This window comes from Corvus hawaiiensis, chromosome 1 (genome assembly GCF_020740725.1).
Source record: "Corvus hawaiiensis isolate bCorHaw1 chromosome 1, bCorHaw1.pri.cur, whole genome shotgun sequence".
Taxonomy (NCBI): Eukaryota; Metazoa; Chordata; class Aves; order Passeriformes; family Corvidae; genus Corvus; species Corvus hawaiiensis.
This window is the reverse complement of record NC_063213.1, coordinates 77242060-77258966: the sequence shown is the minus strand read 5'-3', so window position 1 is coordinate 77258966 and position 16907 is coordinate 77242060. Positions and strand designations below refer to the sequence as shown.

General features: G+C 36.2%; 1 protein-coding gene across 5 annotated transcripts in view; it reads right to left on the bottom strand.

The window, feature by feature from the left end:
- The window catches only part of CDH12 (cadherin 12), a 431901-nt gene that overhangs the window by 49575 nt on the left and 365419 nt on the right, over positions 1–16907 (bottom strand). For all 5 annotated transcript variants that reach the window (XM_048311278.1, XM_048311300.1, XM_048311309.1 and 2 more), the window contains one exon: positions 1610–1797. In XM_048311278.1, coding sequence (XP_048167235.1) covers positions 1610–1797 — 188 coding nt within the window. The remainder of the gene's footprint in view (positions 1–1609; positions 1798–16907) is intronic.

Here is a 16907-nt window from a genome sequence, read left to right as displayed (position 1 = left end):
CTCAAATTTTAGTCAGAAAAGAAGCAGACTGTGAAGAGGTCAAAGATTTTATGTCTCATTGACAAATTACTTCCTGTGAGTATGGTGGTGTAGATGCTGAAAAGGTTAGCAGAGAAATTTTCCTGCTTTTTACGGCTGCTTGTGAGTGTCTCCTTTCTCACGCAAGCTAGCTGTAAACAGTGTAGAGGCTTTTGTAAACCAAGGCTTTATCTCACAGGTGCAAGACTTGTTATGAATAGTCTTGTTTTCCACACTGAAGAAGATATTTTGAAATAGGCGTTGTAGCATTCAGCAAATCAATCTGGGAGGTGGATGGTCAAAGACCCAATAATGTAATTTCTCTATTGCGAACCAAGTTACATAAATGAGGTGATAATTAATGAAATAATTCCATTTATCCTGGACTTGAATTCCATGTCGTTCTTCGCGCCGTCCCTGTGAACAACAGCAACATGGTGGCTCCCGTTTTATTTCATTATAACTGGCAGAAGAGTCAGTGACTTGACATCATCTTGTCCTTTAATGCATCCATGGATAATTTACTATTTGCCAGGTCAGGAGGTTGAAGCCAGGACTTCCATTATGGGAATGAATATAGTGAAAATATAGATCTATGGTCAGAGCTGAGGGAAGTTACGTACCTACATTCTAAATTTTGTTAGAATTAAAGCTTCACTTTTCCTAAAGCTTTTCTTAATAATAATGTCCAGAACTCTTTCCTTCCCAGACTTTTGTGAAATGTTCAGCTAATAGTTTGGTATTTTACAAAATTTACACCTTCAAGCCTGAGCTGTCTATAAAACATAACTGTGCCTTCCAAAATATGCTGGTGGTTCAGACTTCTTTCCACTGAACAAGTTGATCATTGGTGTATATGTAAATGCCTAGGCTCAAAAAATAACAGCTGGTTAAAATGTGACACTCCTTGTTTTGGATTCTTCCTACTGAGTGCTTTAATCACTAAATTCTAAGTGAAATGTGTCTTTTCCATCTTTGAAATTCATAAATTCAGTAATCTTCAATTTATTCTAGAGCACTAAAGCAACATGAACAGCTGAGATGCAGTGTGTTTCCTTTCTTAAGTATCTGATAATCAGCTGTTTGGGACATTATCATGAGACTGGTAGTAGGGCATGGGTGTCTGCAACCATTTGGTACTCTTCTACCCGGAATAAAAACTGTCCATCATAGTACTGTACAACAGATTCAATATTCAAATAGCAAACACAAAGTCAAAATTTTCAAAATAAAATGTTTATAAGTCAACATGAAATACAGCTTTTTCACTCCATGCTCTCAACTGAAATTGGTTCTTGTATGGCTTTAAGTAGAAAACTTCCCATAAAAGATAAATTGCACTTTCTAGATGGGATAAGAATTACTTCTTCACCACGACACTATTTATGAAACATCACACCTGATTGTAAGACTAAACAAAAGACTAAACTCCAATGCAAAGATCACAACTGTGGATTAAAATAGAGATATAAACTACTTATGTAGCACTACTATTGTGTGCTACTCATGACGTGAAACTGCACAATGTTTCACTCTCTTACCTGGTTTCTCACTTGAGTCATAGGCACATCCACCCATTGGTGCCACATACCTTTTTCAGTTTAATGACTCCTTCCTGGGTGTACTCATCTGTTGTAATGTCAAACAAGTTTCCTCCATCTCCTGGAACTATGTTGTACTCAATTTCTGCATTTTTCCCAAAATCAGGGTCCACAGCTCTGATCCGTCCAATAGTAGAACCAACGTGAGAGGTCTCAGGTACTTTTAAATGGAAGATACCTGTGACAAAGTGGTAGACAGTCATTCTTGGGATTTCTTGGTAATTAACACAGAATTTATGATTAAAGTCATGGAGCCTGTGCAAAATAAAAATATTTAAATAATCTTATTAAAATTAGGAGATGAAAACAACAAAGGTTTTGAAAAATCTATTTGTGTTTTACCTATTGATTTCCCCTGGATTCTAGATTTTTTTCCATTGCAATAGTAAAGCCCTTAGCATCTCTACATCTTGAGGTATCTATCTATATTTCTATCTTTAATTTTTCACGTGATTGACTCTCTTTTGAATTAAATTGTCTTTATAGACAGTACATGTTTATAAGCACTTTCCTCCTTCTGGTTTTTTTTTTTTTTTTTGAAAATATATTTATGACTTTCATAGTAGTTTAAAGGAAAATTCAGTGGGAAAAGTTTTCACGCATTTCTTTGTAATTCAGTATTATAAACATGTGTACAACTCTTTATGGAAGGAAGATCTAGAGTATTGTTCATACCTGAGCCACCAGAGGGTGCTCTTACTAAAATTTCTGAGCTAAACAGTTTTTAGCTCAGAACACTATTACTTTCAGATTATTTACTACAAGTCATAATAAAAAAATAAAAACAAACCACCAAAAAAATTACACACACTTAAAATAAGTATTTCTACTGACATGTGAAGAGAAAATGGTTTCATTCAGGGGAACAGCCATGTTGAAAAATGCTAGACATAATAGTTAATAGAGCTAAAAGAAAAAGTCCAAAGTACTTTGAGGCAGCCTTGATTTTAGCAACAGCAGTAGCAGCAGGCCTGGGTTTGTAACATGGTGCCCTGACTTATTTCACTGCTCCTGAGGTGCCCGTATTCCCTGCTTAGCTGCACCTCTTGCTGGAGTTGTTAACTTTGCACTGCTGCAAGTGAACATCACCACGACCAGTATTTGCAGTGGGCAGGCAGTGCTCGCCTTTCTTCAAGCAACATTCTTTGCTGTCAAAACTGCCAGCAATTTTTGGAGCTGGTTTTGAGCCCAGGATGTTTGATTCACTTCATCCTGTGCCTCAACAAAATGAGCCCCATCATTTTTTTTCCCTGGGTCCATTTTTTTTCCTTGGGTCAATGTTCCACAGCTCTCACAGAGCAGCCCCTTCAGAAAACATCAGCAATGGCCTGCTTGGTTCTGCTACATGTGGCATGTAGGAGGAAATTTGCACCTCTTTTCAATAGTGTAGCAGGACAGCCATCTGTGACTATTGGGAGGCACATTAGGGCGATGTCTCAGAGATTTCCACCCAGCAGTGGTTCAGTCACACACCACAAAATGAGGCTCTGAGAAGCTGTATATTATCTAACAGCAGGATAGATGACTTTCGCATTCAGCTGCTGAATTTAACAGCAGACTCTGTTCACTGTCGTTATCTCCTTACAATGCATGCTGTGTCAGCTTTTTCAGCTTTACAGTATTTTCAGGTGAGGAACAAAATGACATTAGCACTACTGGATTAGGAACAAGCTCACTCTTTTGTGAGATAGTCATTTGGGCTATAGTACCTATATTATTTTCTGTTTGATTGGGTCTGAAAAAATCTCTTCTGTTTGCTTCCCCCTTCTGCCCATCAGTATGCAAAGTACACCAGAAGGCAAAATTTGCCTTTTTTGTTAGAGAATATCCCCATAAGTAAAGTCAGCTTGTGTCAGCATTCACTTCTGGACATCACTGTGTATAGCTTTGTATTACCCATTGCCTGAGCTACTAAAGATTGAGCAATCATTTAACTACTTTTTTTTTTCCAAGGGAACATACTAAAGAAAGCTGTACTTAGTGTTGTTCTAACAGCAGGAAAGGATTGTTATGACACAAAATGGTGTCATGGCAAGATAGTCTCAGCTATTTGTTAGCTGTACTTCAATGACTCTAAGTAAAGAATAGAATTTTAACATGTTATTCATGATACAATCACAAATGTTCCTATTATTTAATGTCACTTACAAACACGTGTATTACTGGGTCTCTGCTATACAAGTTATGCAGAAAAGAGATGGAAAAGACCTTTGCCTACACTTGAATATTGTATAAGTTTTCACAGCATAGTTCTAGCCCAGATGTCCAGGTCTTTTGCAGGCACTTATATTGGATAGCAGAAATTATTGCTGCAGCAATTGCTTTTTATATCCACAATTTTAGTGAACATGAATTGTAAGAGCATATGATAATAGATTTTTCCATCTTTTCCAAATTGGTCTATTTTTAGTGATCTGAAGATCACTCAGATTCATTGACACAAACATTTCCCTATAAAATATTGTACCTGGCTGTAAATCATATGGAACTTAGATGAAGTCAAAGAAGGACTACATTACTCAATATCTGATTGTTTAGGCTTTGATCAGTTATTTTCAATGACTGGGCATTTCATCATTTCCAGAAATTCAACAGCAATAAAGATAGGGTAATCCAGATTAATTTGAAACTCTGAAGCAATCTTCAACCCTGCAAGAGTCAGATTTCTGAAGATGTAGTGTGTAATTACAGTGCCATTGTCCTCCTGTAATATTATCTTCACAGCATATGGAAGCTGTTAATGGTTCTACTGTGACAACATACTTTCAGAATAAAATAAATGAAAACAAATAATATATATTGGTGCCAGCTCACAGGAAAACTCAAGAGAATATAATATATAGCATGAAATCTTCATTCCCTCCCTCCCCTCCCTCAAACAGTGGAATCATAGAATATGCTGAGCTGAAAGGGACCCATCATGATCACTGACTGCAACTCCTGACCCTGCACAGGACACCCTGAGAGCCACACCATGTGTCTGAGAGTGTTGTCCAAATGCTTCTTGAACTCAGACTGGTTTGGTCTTTGTACACAAGACATTTGAAATGATCAATATATGCTGTACATTAAATGAGAAAGACAGTTTTGTAGACTTTTATTTTTCTGTTTCTAGCAGACATTACTTCTTGCTGTGGACTTGCTGTGACAGTTCAGCATTATACATTTTTTATTGTCCATTTTTCCTGCATACACTACTACCTCCATTTACTATACAGGTATATTGAGACAGGCCTGAGTAATAACCTTTTACTCCCAAAGGTCCTGAAAACCTTGTTCTCTTCAGCTTCCAGGAATGATGGAACAAGCAGCTCAGACAAACTTATGCAGCAGCTGGTTATGCTGCTCCAACAGTTCTGTCAAATTTTGTTGATGCAACTCCTCTGTCAACAAAAATCTTTCTTCTACTTGCATAAATCTCTTTTAGATGTGTTTTCTAAGTTTTCTCCCGTCTTTTGGGGAAGTACCAAAGGAGAAAGCCCTCACTTTCCTCAAACTGCAATATGAAACTGGACTATACAACTAGCTCCCCCCTTTGCTATTGCAATATTTGCAATAAATATTGCTTGGTCAGGACGTTTTGTTTCAGCTTGAGCAACATCAATGAGGATGATAAAAATAAATGAGTGATGATGCAGTTGAAGATTTTAAGCTGAAATAACTGACGGGGCTAATTACTTATCCCCAAAAGCATTCAGGAAAATGAGGCAGAGGTGAGCTAAAAACTCATACACGCTGCCTCTGAGCTTCTAAAACAAAGATGGTTCCAAAGCGCACAGTGGGAAAAAATCAGAGCGGAGTAAGTGACAGGTAATCAGTCATATTGACTGAAATACAGCACACATTTACAGTTCCTCTGACGTGATTAGATTAGTTTTAGTTTTTAAGGCTCAAAAGCTGTTCTGGGGTTTGATTTTTACTTACAAAAAGGTTAGGTGGTTTTTTGTTTGTTTTTTACTACAAAGGGAGCTTTTTTTGGTGGTTGTTTCTCCACACTAGTAGTTTACACCACCATGTACCAAAAACCTTTTCAGGTCTGATAGGAATAGCAAACGAAAACCATCATTACTTCTCATCAGCAAAAACGACTATTAAGAAATAACCCAGGTTAGCATCAAAGGACTTAAATGCATAATGTCCTTCAATCAAACAGCTGTAAATGCAATTGAAACTGTTTTTCTAATCTGCCACCATACTTGTACTGTGCAAGGTTATCCTCTCCTGAATTTTCTTTGCACTTTTTTCAGCTTTCTGGCAGTTGCCAAGGTATTGCATTGCAGTGGATCACGATAGCACGATTCTTAAAGACAAAAAAATTGAAATAAAAGAATTTATCTCTCTTTCATCTAAATCCTTAATATTTTCTCAGGAAAAAAAAACCAAAACAACAAAAACCAAAAAACCCAACAAGCAACAAAACCCAAACCCAACAGACAGTGTATTGTAATAGTATTGTTATCGTAAATTACCAAGGCATTTTAATTTTTATCCTGACCCAGGCTGTAAGTGCACTGATTTCTGTCTATTTAGGAAGAATCATAAGACAACAGTTCAATTTTCTCCCTGGTGTTTTAACTACAGTGTAATATGCAAAGGAAAGGATAATGTAAATGTATAAGCACATACTCAATATATTAAACCTGCTACATCAGCTACAGATAATCAGCCTAATAAATAGCAGCATCTGATGCATATGCTCCTAAAACTAGGGAGATGTGATTTAGTACAGCAGTGAGATGAACTCATACCTCTCCTAGATATGGCTCTATGCTCTGCAGAGGGCTGGGACCTTGTGTGGGGAAAAAAAGCCAGGCTTTGTCACCCTGTGTCTGATGCAGGTCACACATGATCTGGGATGGGCTTGTAAAACTTCAGTTATGGAAAGGCTGCTTCTAGTCTCTAACCCCCTGCTCTGACTAAAGGTTTATGGCCTCATTAGACATAACATAACCATGCTTAAAAGCTTCTGGTTTTTCTGGTTCTCTTTTGTGGATTCCAAAGTCCACACCACACCTAGAAAAATACATCTCACAGATGTATCATCTTGCAGAGATTGTGGATGTCCAAGGGTCACCAGTACTTCAAGGGAAAATGAGCAGAAACAAAACCTATTTTGAGTTTGACACTACCCTAGTTTAGGATAATCCACATGATGGAGCTTCCCCAGAGCTGGGATTTCCTGAGCCAGAACTCTATCGTCCCCTGAGGTGAGCTAGTAGATTGTGGTTTTGAGGCCATCCTCCTTCCACCTCCCTAAAGGAAAAATGATGTTCATCATAGTGGTACAATTTTTGAATACTGAAATATTCATATAAACATTTGCTGGGTTTTTTTCTACTGACACGGTGGTGTTGTCATATAGCTTTCTAAAAATAAACCTCCCTATTTCATGTCAGAGAATAATTCCATGGACATTAATATACCCCTTGTTGGTGCAAGCATTCAGGAAATGTGGAATACCAGTTCATTTTCTAAGCTCAAGATAGTCAAGTCCACAGCTTTTGCCTCCAAAGAGTACTGGTTGTTTCATAGAGAATACTTGTTCCAACAGAGAGTATTCTGTTTAACAACATAATATAGAAATAATTATAGAAGCAGCTGTTTGGAGCCACACACACTCAGATGTGAGTCCAAAAACTGAGGCAAGGATAATACTTAATCTTCTTTGAAGATCTTAAATCATCTTTGTATGGTAGTATAGTTTTACCAAGAGGGGAAGAAATGCTCAGTTCTAGAAATTCCTCAAGTTTATAAAGAAGAGTTTCTTGTAGACAATATGGAGTTTCCATATTTCAACAGGCTGAGGGGAACTAATCAAGTTCCTGAGTAACTGCTTTAATCCTGATGTTATTGTTGTATATGAAAGATCCCACCTTCACCACTTCCCCTTTTTGTGAAAAATCTGACTTTGCCAATGGATTCATGTGTTAGACAGTGCAGCTTTCTGTAAGTCTGAAGGCTTATGTGGAAAACCAGCCCACATGATCAGTTTCATTGTGTATCATAACCAATGAAGAATTGTTCTGCTAATATCCATTCTACTGATTAGAAATTACTGCCAAACAAAATAATACGAGAGAAATAATTTTGGGGGGGTATAGTCTAAAAGCTTGAATTAATTGTTTTTTATGTAAATTATATAGTGGTTATAAAGAATTATCAAGGTGTAGCATGCCTTATGGATAGAAAAAAGTTTTCAGGAGAAGATGTCTTTCCTTTTTCAGAATCCCAGGCAGCATGTAATTGGCACTTATCAGGTAGGTTGGTTGGTAATATTCCAGTGATCACACCATCACCAAGAAGTAAATCAATACACTTATTTCCTCTATAAAATTTAAATTAAAAGATACATGTGAAACATTAACATGATAAAAAGTATATTGTCAGGGATGGGACATAGAGTTTGTAATGCTCTGCTTAACATCCCTGCTTCTTAAATATCTTGCCAGAGCCTTATCATATTTTCTTTATCACTCTGGCATGAGATATAATAACACAATTTTTATTACAATTCATTCACTCTTAAGAATATGGTCAAACCATTTACTTTAGGATCTAAGCCAGGTGCTCTAAATCATCTCTATTGGAAGAATAATTTTTCTCTCCATCGACTAAGGAAATTAGGTTCCTATCTTAAGTCCTCCAAGTCACACCTCAGTTGCATCCCTCAAATCACCTAAACAAAGCATGCTCAACACCTGTATTACTCAAAAAACTCCTTGTGAAGACTTGATTTTTACATACTCATTGGGTACATTTCATGAAAGTGTTTTTCCCCAAAGTGCATATTACTTTTCTTTACCATGTAGGCACAGGCTGAGACTGAAAATTATTACTTTTAAAGATAAAATTGTGAAATCATCAAGTACAAGTTCATAATAGTTTACTATACTTTGTTTTAAGCTTTGGTTTATTCAATGCAGTTTCCTTAAATACTTGTGATTTAGTGTGTAATATAGATAAGAAAATGCAATAGGATGGCAAATGTATATTTTCCACCCATATTCTCTTTTACTTTATAGCAAGTATGCTCAACTTATCACAAATGATGTTTATGTTTTCCAATTTAAGTATTTAAAGTAAGCTCTCTGTATAAATACTGCTCATTTTCCAATGAAATGCAAAAGTAGTGAGTGCTTAATTACAGGTCCTTCTCTTGTGAGCAGTGGCAATCGCATTTACAAATTCAACAAATTTCCCATAGAAGCCACTGAGAATAAAATAATTGTCATGAACTCAAGACAAAACTCAAAAGATATACTCTAGAATATTTCTGTTTTCTTCTTTTTTTTTTTATAGCTTTTTATGCAAATATTCAACAAAAGTGGTATTTTGGACTCACAGAAGACAAACTGCTTGGTATCTTCTGCTTAGCTCCTACTGCTGTCATTAGGAACATTTGGATTGTTGCAAGCACTTGGGCATCCCATTTAATGCTTTTACAAGGAGTGGAGCACTCCTGAAAATCTGAATACAACTGCAGTTCTTAGATATTTTTGAAAATCATGAGCCTAAACTATTGTAATTATAATTAGATAATTACATATGGTCGGCTTCACTTTATGTTGCCCTGTAGTCTCTAAATTTTCAGAAAGTAAGCTCACCATGGTTAGGAGCAGAAAGGATACATTCATTTCTTGCTTGGATGGAAGACCTCAGGGAAAAAGGCAGATGCTGCCAGAACTGATAGTGACACAGCAAGTGACACTGTTGTCAGTGAGTCACTTTGGAACCAATTCTCAAAGCATTGCAAGGCAACCCCATGCTGTTAAATCTGTAGCCTTATCTACTTTTCATTATCAGAGTAGGCGGAGATGCATGGGGCTTTTAAGACGTACCAAGGTTACTGTGGGTAATTTCATGCATCCAATCTAAGTACTCTCTGTGTGTTGAATGAATGATTTCTTTGTCACTCCTGCAGAAAACACATTGTAGTGGAATGAATGACATGATTCCTGCCAAAGGTTGTTAAATTTCTATGAACTGTATTTATTTGCACCTTCTCTACATAAGGTAGCAGATGTGAAATACAATTACTAATGATAATAATCTACTATGATAATTATAGTGTTTAAAAACAATTTACCTCATATTTCTATTAATCATCAATTACCGCTTAGAGATGATGATAGGAGGGAAATGAATTAACAACAGAATGTTGTGACAAACAGAACATTTAACTTCTAACCACTATTATACTCATCTGTATTTCTTCAATTATTGTTTACAGTGCAATCAGCGCATTGCATTTTAGCCAGTGAGAAATTACCTATATTTTTCATTGGCTATTGAGTAGTATAAAGAAATAGCTATATTTGGGTTTATGCTCTGCTTTGCAGCTAAGGGTTCACTCTCTCTCAGTTTAGACCTTTAAACAGGTTTTTTGTTTCATTCAGTCAGTACTCCAAACAGTCCTCATATAACCTTTGCTACTTATGCATTCTTGAGAGACTTAAAAAAACAATATGAATGCAGCAGACAAAGAATTTACTAAACATTTAGTGTTTTAAGGATCTGTGGTAATTGAATATCTCCCCCTCCAGTTTATTTCTCCATTTTCTTCCAATGCTTTGGTTGGGAATTTAGTTATTCAGTCTGAATAAAATGATTCTCCCTTCAAGATGTTTTATTATTAAGAACATGCAACAGTGACAGCTACAAAAAAAAGAAGAAGTTTCCAGGGAGTCTTTGCTGAGGCTAAGTGCACCTTTGGGTGCAAATCAGTTCTTACTAAAAGTGCATCAATAGTTCTGAAATGGAAAAGAGTAAGAAAAAAAGTAAGAGGAAGTTGGCACATATGTAAATAGAAATTTTTATAGAGGTTAAACTTTGTTTTAACTCCTTTATGTTACACACACATATAATGAATGGCAGAAGGTTACTTAACTCGGGGTACTCTGACCCAAAAAGGGCTGCATGGCCTGGATTGCAAAGCACAGGCTCAAATAAGCTACAAATGTACAAAGAAGTTTCATGTACCAGCCGTACTCTGTGGCACAGAAGCCAGCCAATATAGAACGGCCTAATTCCATGTTATTGAGTTCTTTTAGCCACACCAAAATAGGTCAATTTCATGGAAAGTGACTGCACAAAATAGTTCTTGATCTGTACTAATTTCTCCAAATGCCCTGAATTTCTCTGAGAAAGCTTTACTTGGTGTTGGTCAAAACTGTGCCCTGTACTGTTCTAAGATTAATACTATAGAATTAAAACATAAATCTTCAGGAACTTTCTCAGATATTCACATGTCCTTCTTTTGCTTTTAAAAGTGAAGTGTAATAAGCCATTGTATACATTCTTTTAGTCTATGCAAAAATGTCCATAATTGCACTGATTAAATGGTGGTGGGAAAAGAAAAATACAGAGGCTTTTTAATGACTGTCGAATGTGTAACTCAAGTGAAACAGAAACAGCAGGCAAGGGTCACTAAGCTGTGTGACAGGATAGTGGCCAAAACAAGTAAGATGAAGATGTGAAGAGCTTATCTGGGATGGTGAAGACTCATGATTTCAGTATAGAAAAATATGGATAAACTCAGAGCTGGAAGTGACTCAGCAAAGTATAAATTCTTTTAGCAGTGCTACCATTGGGAAAAAACAAACAAACAAACAATTGTGGAGTTGAAGGAGGAGATGGCTACACTCTAGCTATAAGATGAATATGAGATCAAGGATAAATTTGTGTCTCTCATAAGAGAGAAAAGAGTGCATTTTGAAAAAAAGGATATACAGGATCAAGAAGAAAGAGAGGCCAAAGGAGGGTGAGAGGCAAGACAGTGCAAATAGTACAGAGGTGTGAGACTTGCAAGGAACCCAGAATAAAGAGGAGCTACCCTTGGTTCTCTGATTCCTGTAAGAGCCCTGTGCAAATACTGGTCAGCTGGTATTTATTATTGTACTGATCTGACTGTAGTTTTACTGATGTTGAAGCTGTAGTAAGTCAAAGGTATTACAATCCAAAATTATAATGACCTCTGCAGGGGTGCTGTTTTCATGATGGGCTTGCAATTGCATGAGCCCATTTCTGGAGTCTCTGCATTCCCATCTTCCATTGCTGTTTGAAATGGTTGGCTAAAGTATATGTTCAACTCAAAAATGCAGTCTTAATTTGCCCAAAACTCACAGGTAAATGAAAATCAGTTACTTGGATAAGATTTTCTGACATTAAACATTATAAACTTGGTGTACAAAACTGACCTAGTGCTTTTTTTCTTTTATGTCTTATGGCATAGACATTAGAAAATTAACAAAGATGGAGAAAATCAGGATTTGACCATCCTTTCTTTTCTGATTCAAAGCAAGCCCTGGCTCAGTCTCACAAATAATCTCTGCCTGCAGGTTAGTCTGCAATGAATCTGTCCACCTGTCCTGTGCAGGTATCTCCCAGTTGGTATAAAATCAGTAATTAGTTGCTGGAACTGAATTAGGGCATCTTGTCTGCCAGGCAAATTCTTTAATCAGTGAAAGATGGACTCATTTTCATTCTGAGAGCCAATGAAGATGCAAGTGCTGTATATAAAGCACAACAACTTTTAACAGAAATACTGAGAGAAACCATACTTCCATATCTGAATTACAGGGAGTAGAATAACTTCCCAGAAACTTGTGCAGACTTGTTAAAATGCTTAATTAGGCAGATCTGAACCTAAATCCTGAGCAAGTTTTCTAGCAAATTGTCCAAGTAAGGAGGCACTAAATCTTCATCACTTATTTTTAAATCAAACCACTGCTTTCATTATTTAAGTTTTTTAGATTAATGAACAGAATAATTTATCAATCACACAGTCTTTTCCTGTAGATTTCTAATACACTACTGGGTGGGATTTGTGTTGCGTTCTTCTGAAATCTTTAAAAGTAGATACCATTATCTGAGGAACTTCTCTCTCATAAGCCACTCATCCAAAGCAATGGATTAAAAGATTTTCCTTTCTATCCCATATGGACAAGAAGACCTCTTGCTTGCAGTCTGCTTCTGAACCAATTTTGCAATACAATCTGAGCTAGTCTTGTTCAAAGCCACTTGAATAGAATCAGCCACATTTAGTTTACTGAATTAAAAACTGACCAGCTTTAATGTAGTAAAACCTAGGACAATTAATGCACGTTCAATTTCTGTGATGTACTAAGCTTCCAATAACATATAAATAAATATCTATAATAAGAATTTTCAATCTACAAAGTGTGTATGCACAAGAATATATAGGCAGGCCATTCCAGGTTCAGCACTTGGTTGTTCTTTCTTTTTAAATATTTCTACAGATTGCAGTATTTGACAGAACACCTATTAAAATAAGCTGCAAACCAATAAATAATCACTGAAAATAGATGCAATCTAAAGGGTAATAATATGAAAATCCTATTCTTAATATGTAATATGTAATACATAATATATAATATATCTATGTAATAGGTCATCCAGCTAATAGGTCATTCAAGTGCCATGCCAAGGTCATATAACTAAGAGAGTAAAGGGCTAGTTTGTGCTTACAAAGGTCTTTTTTACTTACTCTGAAATTCCTGAAATTGCATAAATGAAATATTTTTTTTCTTTTTTTTGTTTCTGAATTCTCTATTTTGTGAACTTTTTTGTCTATTTTGTGAAATTTTCTCTCTAAGATTATTGTTTCCTCTGCTGTTTCCAATGGAGGATTTAATATGTTCTGTGGAATGCACTGTACTGGCCACTTGTGAAATCCAAATCCAATTACCTGCAAAATCCTACAGTATCAACTGATGTGCAAGGTTGTAGGAACGATCCTTCAACCTTGCTTTATTTAAAGGGTCACTACCAGAAAGATGAATAGTTGTGTTTATGTTTCCAAATATGTTAGCATTTCTGGAAATTTGCCATGGTCTTTTATGCAAACTATCTTGATAGATTTCACTGACATGCTTTTGGAAAGACCAATGACAGCAAAAAAAAATGGCCCTTGTGATGTCTAGGCATTGCTCTACTGCTGTCTGAATATTTTAAATGTGGTTGCAAAGCAACCCTGAGACAATGGTTTCTGACCATCAGAGATGCATTTTTTAAAAGCTAAGACATGCACAAGTAGACAAAATTCAAGTATTGGGTTCAAAACTTAATTAATTTCTCTTCTATTAGAAAGAGCTTTTAATCATTCTCTCACAAAATTGACTTCTGTTAGCTGGAAATGGTGTGATAAAACATAGCTTTATCCAAATAGTTCTTTTGAGTTAAAAAAAGCAAATTCAGGGAGTGTCACCTTAAAAAATACACACCTTAAAAAAACCCAAACTTACTGTTAACTTCAGAAGACACTTGTAATGGTCTTTTATTTGCTAATATCAGAATAAAAAACTGTCTAAATTTAAAAATTCAATTGCATTTCTTCTATGTCAGGGCCTTATTCTCTAAAAGCATATTTATGTCATATTAAAATAAAAAGACATACTATTCCTTTGACCAAAATGATTCACATGTGCTTTTATTGCCAGCATATAAGGGTTTATTTCTCTAAATTGCTTTCACACTCACTCTGTCAGCAGTGAACAAAAGAAAGAGACAGGGAAACTGAAGCATAGTAAACTTACGAAATATGAATCCACCACTTCACTTAATTGGTTTGATTCCATAAAGCATAATTTATACCAACTAATTATACAGTTTTTTTCATTTAAATGTTGAAGTAAATATAGCCCATCTATTTTTTCTTGAAGCTTATTTTAATAATTGGAAACAAGCCACTGCTGTCCTGGCATCATGCTCAGAGTGGTCCACTGCTTGATGAATTAAGGGTTAGTCCATTAGCTTTCAGGAAGGATGTGCTGAACCATCTTTTTACTTAGCCAGCTATCATGTAAGTAAGTAGCTGAGAGAGAAAGGCCATCAGTTCCCTTCTGGACCAGGGTGTATACCTAGATGTATGCAGCTTTTTTCCACTCTTCAAAGGCAATGTTGTGTCATACCAAATTTTTGTTCAATTGATTGAACGATGTTGTTATGACAGGAAAAGTACTTACCTTTTCATTATTTGCCTTACTTTTTTTCTCTGGTTTTGGCAAAAATTAAACTTTGGTATGAAATATTTATTTTAATATTTACAAAAAAGTTCTATCTTTAACAATGAAACATGCACAGCAATGCAGAAAGGAGCTGTACTAATGAAGAGCCAGGGAAGGTAGAAAACACTTCTGGAAATAATTTTTAATAATAAAATAATTCAGATTAACTTTTTCCTACTACTTTTAAAGAAAATATCCATTTTCTGATGTGTCAGTTTTCTGAAATGTGGGCCAATAGATACCTGCAGGTCAGGCAACTCTGACAGAAACATATGTTTAGAGGTTTCCTCTCTGTTACACTCCTCATTACTAGGAGACATGCAAGGTGGGAGTTCCCCACTGAATACATTCAAAAGCACAGGTTCTAAATAAAAAATTCCTTGTTCAGCAGGATAGTCAGTGTTTTTTCATCACTGATGCTGATAACCCATCCAAACCTGCCTGTCTCCTTAAAAGACCCTCAATGAGATGAAGGTGTTCTGTGTTAGATTTTTTTTGCAAGCTTGTAATGTATAATTTATCAATGTAGCTTCTTCCAAATATTAATAATATATGTTCTCCTACTTCTGCTGTGAAATCTTGGGTGTTTTTTTCAGCTTTACTAAGTTTAGAAAATAAATTTAAGCTTCATCCTGTGAAATTTAATATTGTCTTATTTGATTAGGTAATCTACATCATGGCTTCTTTGGCACAAGCCCTTTGCAAAACTGTGGTCCTGATTATGTGATGCAAAAACATTAACCCTGGAGCAGTTTGTGTTAAAGGACCTTTAGTCCTTTTTTTCCATCTGCACTTCCTGACTTTGTTGACCAATGACGAGTAAAAGGATACTGGAGGTCTCAATCCCAGCAACACTCAAGGGTTCCTGATCTCTTGTCAGGCCTGAACTTGGCACCTATGCAGACCTGATTTTAAAGACTTATTTTTCACATAAACTAAAATTCTTCACAATTTTCCTTTCAGCTATGGTAGTCAAGCAAATGGTAAACTCCATTTCCTGGCAGGTAATTATTCCTAATCATTGCAACGTTTTCAGGGGGAAAAAAAAGAAAAATACAGTTGTTATGTTAGAAATATAATTCAAACTCTACTTTTTCTCACTTAGTTCTTTTGTTTAGCTGTAATTAGCTTTGTGTCTCTGAATTTCAGGCACACTACACATCATCTCACATACTGCTTAACCAAACGGGCTCGCTAAGTAAATCCCCATTGATCGAGACTGTTGCCTGTAACACATGCAAAAAAAAAAAAAAAGGCTGACCAATACACTGGAGCCCCCATACTGACATTTTAGCTTGTAAGCCATGTTAAGTGTTTGTTATTTTCAATATCAACACAAACCTCCAGTCTTATTCTCTTCTGTTTTGTTGAGAGTCACTGCTGTAATTTGTCTTTTGTGACATTTGATATAATAGAAGGAAAAGGTTTTCAACCTTACTAGCATGCAAAGTACAGGACAAGCTTGGTCTCTTGTGTGTGATTTTTTTGCTCCTTCATAGCAACACTTGGGCAAAGATGTCATAACTGCAGTTCAGGCATTAAATACGACCTCGAGGCTGTCTTCTTCAGAGAGGATGATATATGCCATGATTTCTCTGTGTCACGAAAACTATCTGATATTATGTGAAACTTGTGCATTTTTGCACCACAACAGTAGATGAAGGCATACAATAAAAGGCCCCTAACAACAAGGGGAGTAAAAGATACAGCTGAAAAGCAGAATGGGAATGAGCACTGGGCACATGAAGCTTTTCAATGTACTGAGTTTTTTGGTCTCCAGACAGTTACATTATTTCCTCTTGTAGTCCTGATACCCTTCCAACAGCAGGGGTTCCAGCTGAAAGGCAGGAGCAGACTAGAACGATGGACAGATTAACAAGCACTGAGGATGAAGACAGCAGGAATGCTGGTACAAAGAGGCCCTCTGGGATGATTTGCTTATTTTTCAGGTTTGGAGGATGCCACAAAGGCTTTGGCAGCACTTGTGAAACTGAAGGAGATACTACGTAAGGTCTGACAAAATAAAGAAGATTTAGGATTGAAATTTAGGCTAGCAAATGAAACCTGAAGTTAAGGACATTCATAGTAGCATAGTCTGAAGTAGTCTCACCATGTACAATCAGAAGAAAAAGACTGAAAGACAGAGCTTCAAATGCCTGGCTGAAAAAAGTGGTGAGGAGAAGTAAGTCACAATATTAGAATGTTGGGGCACTTGTTAAAGAATAGGAAAAATGCAAATTCATTTTGGCCTTAAGAAGAATAG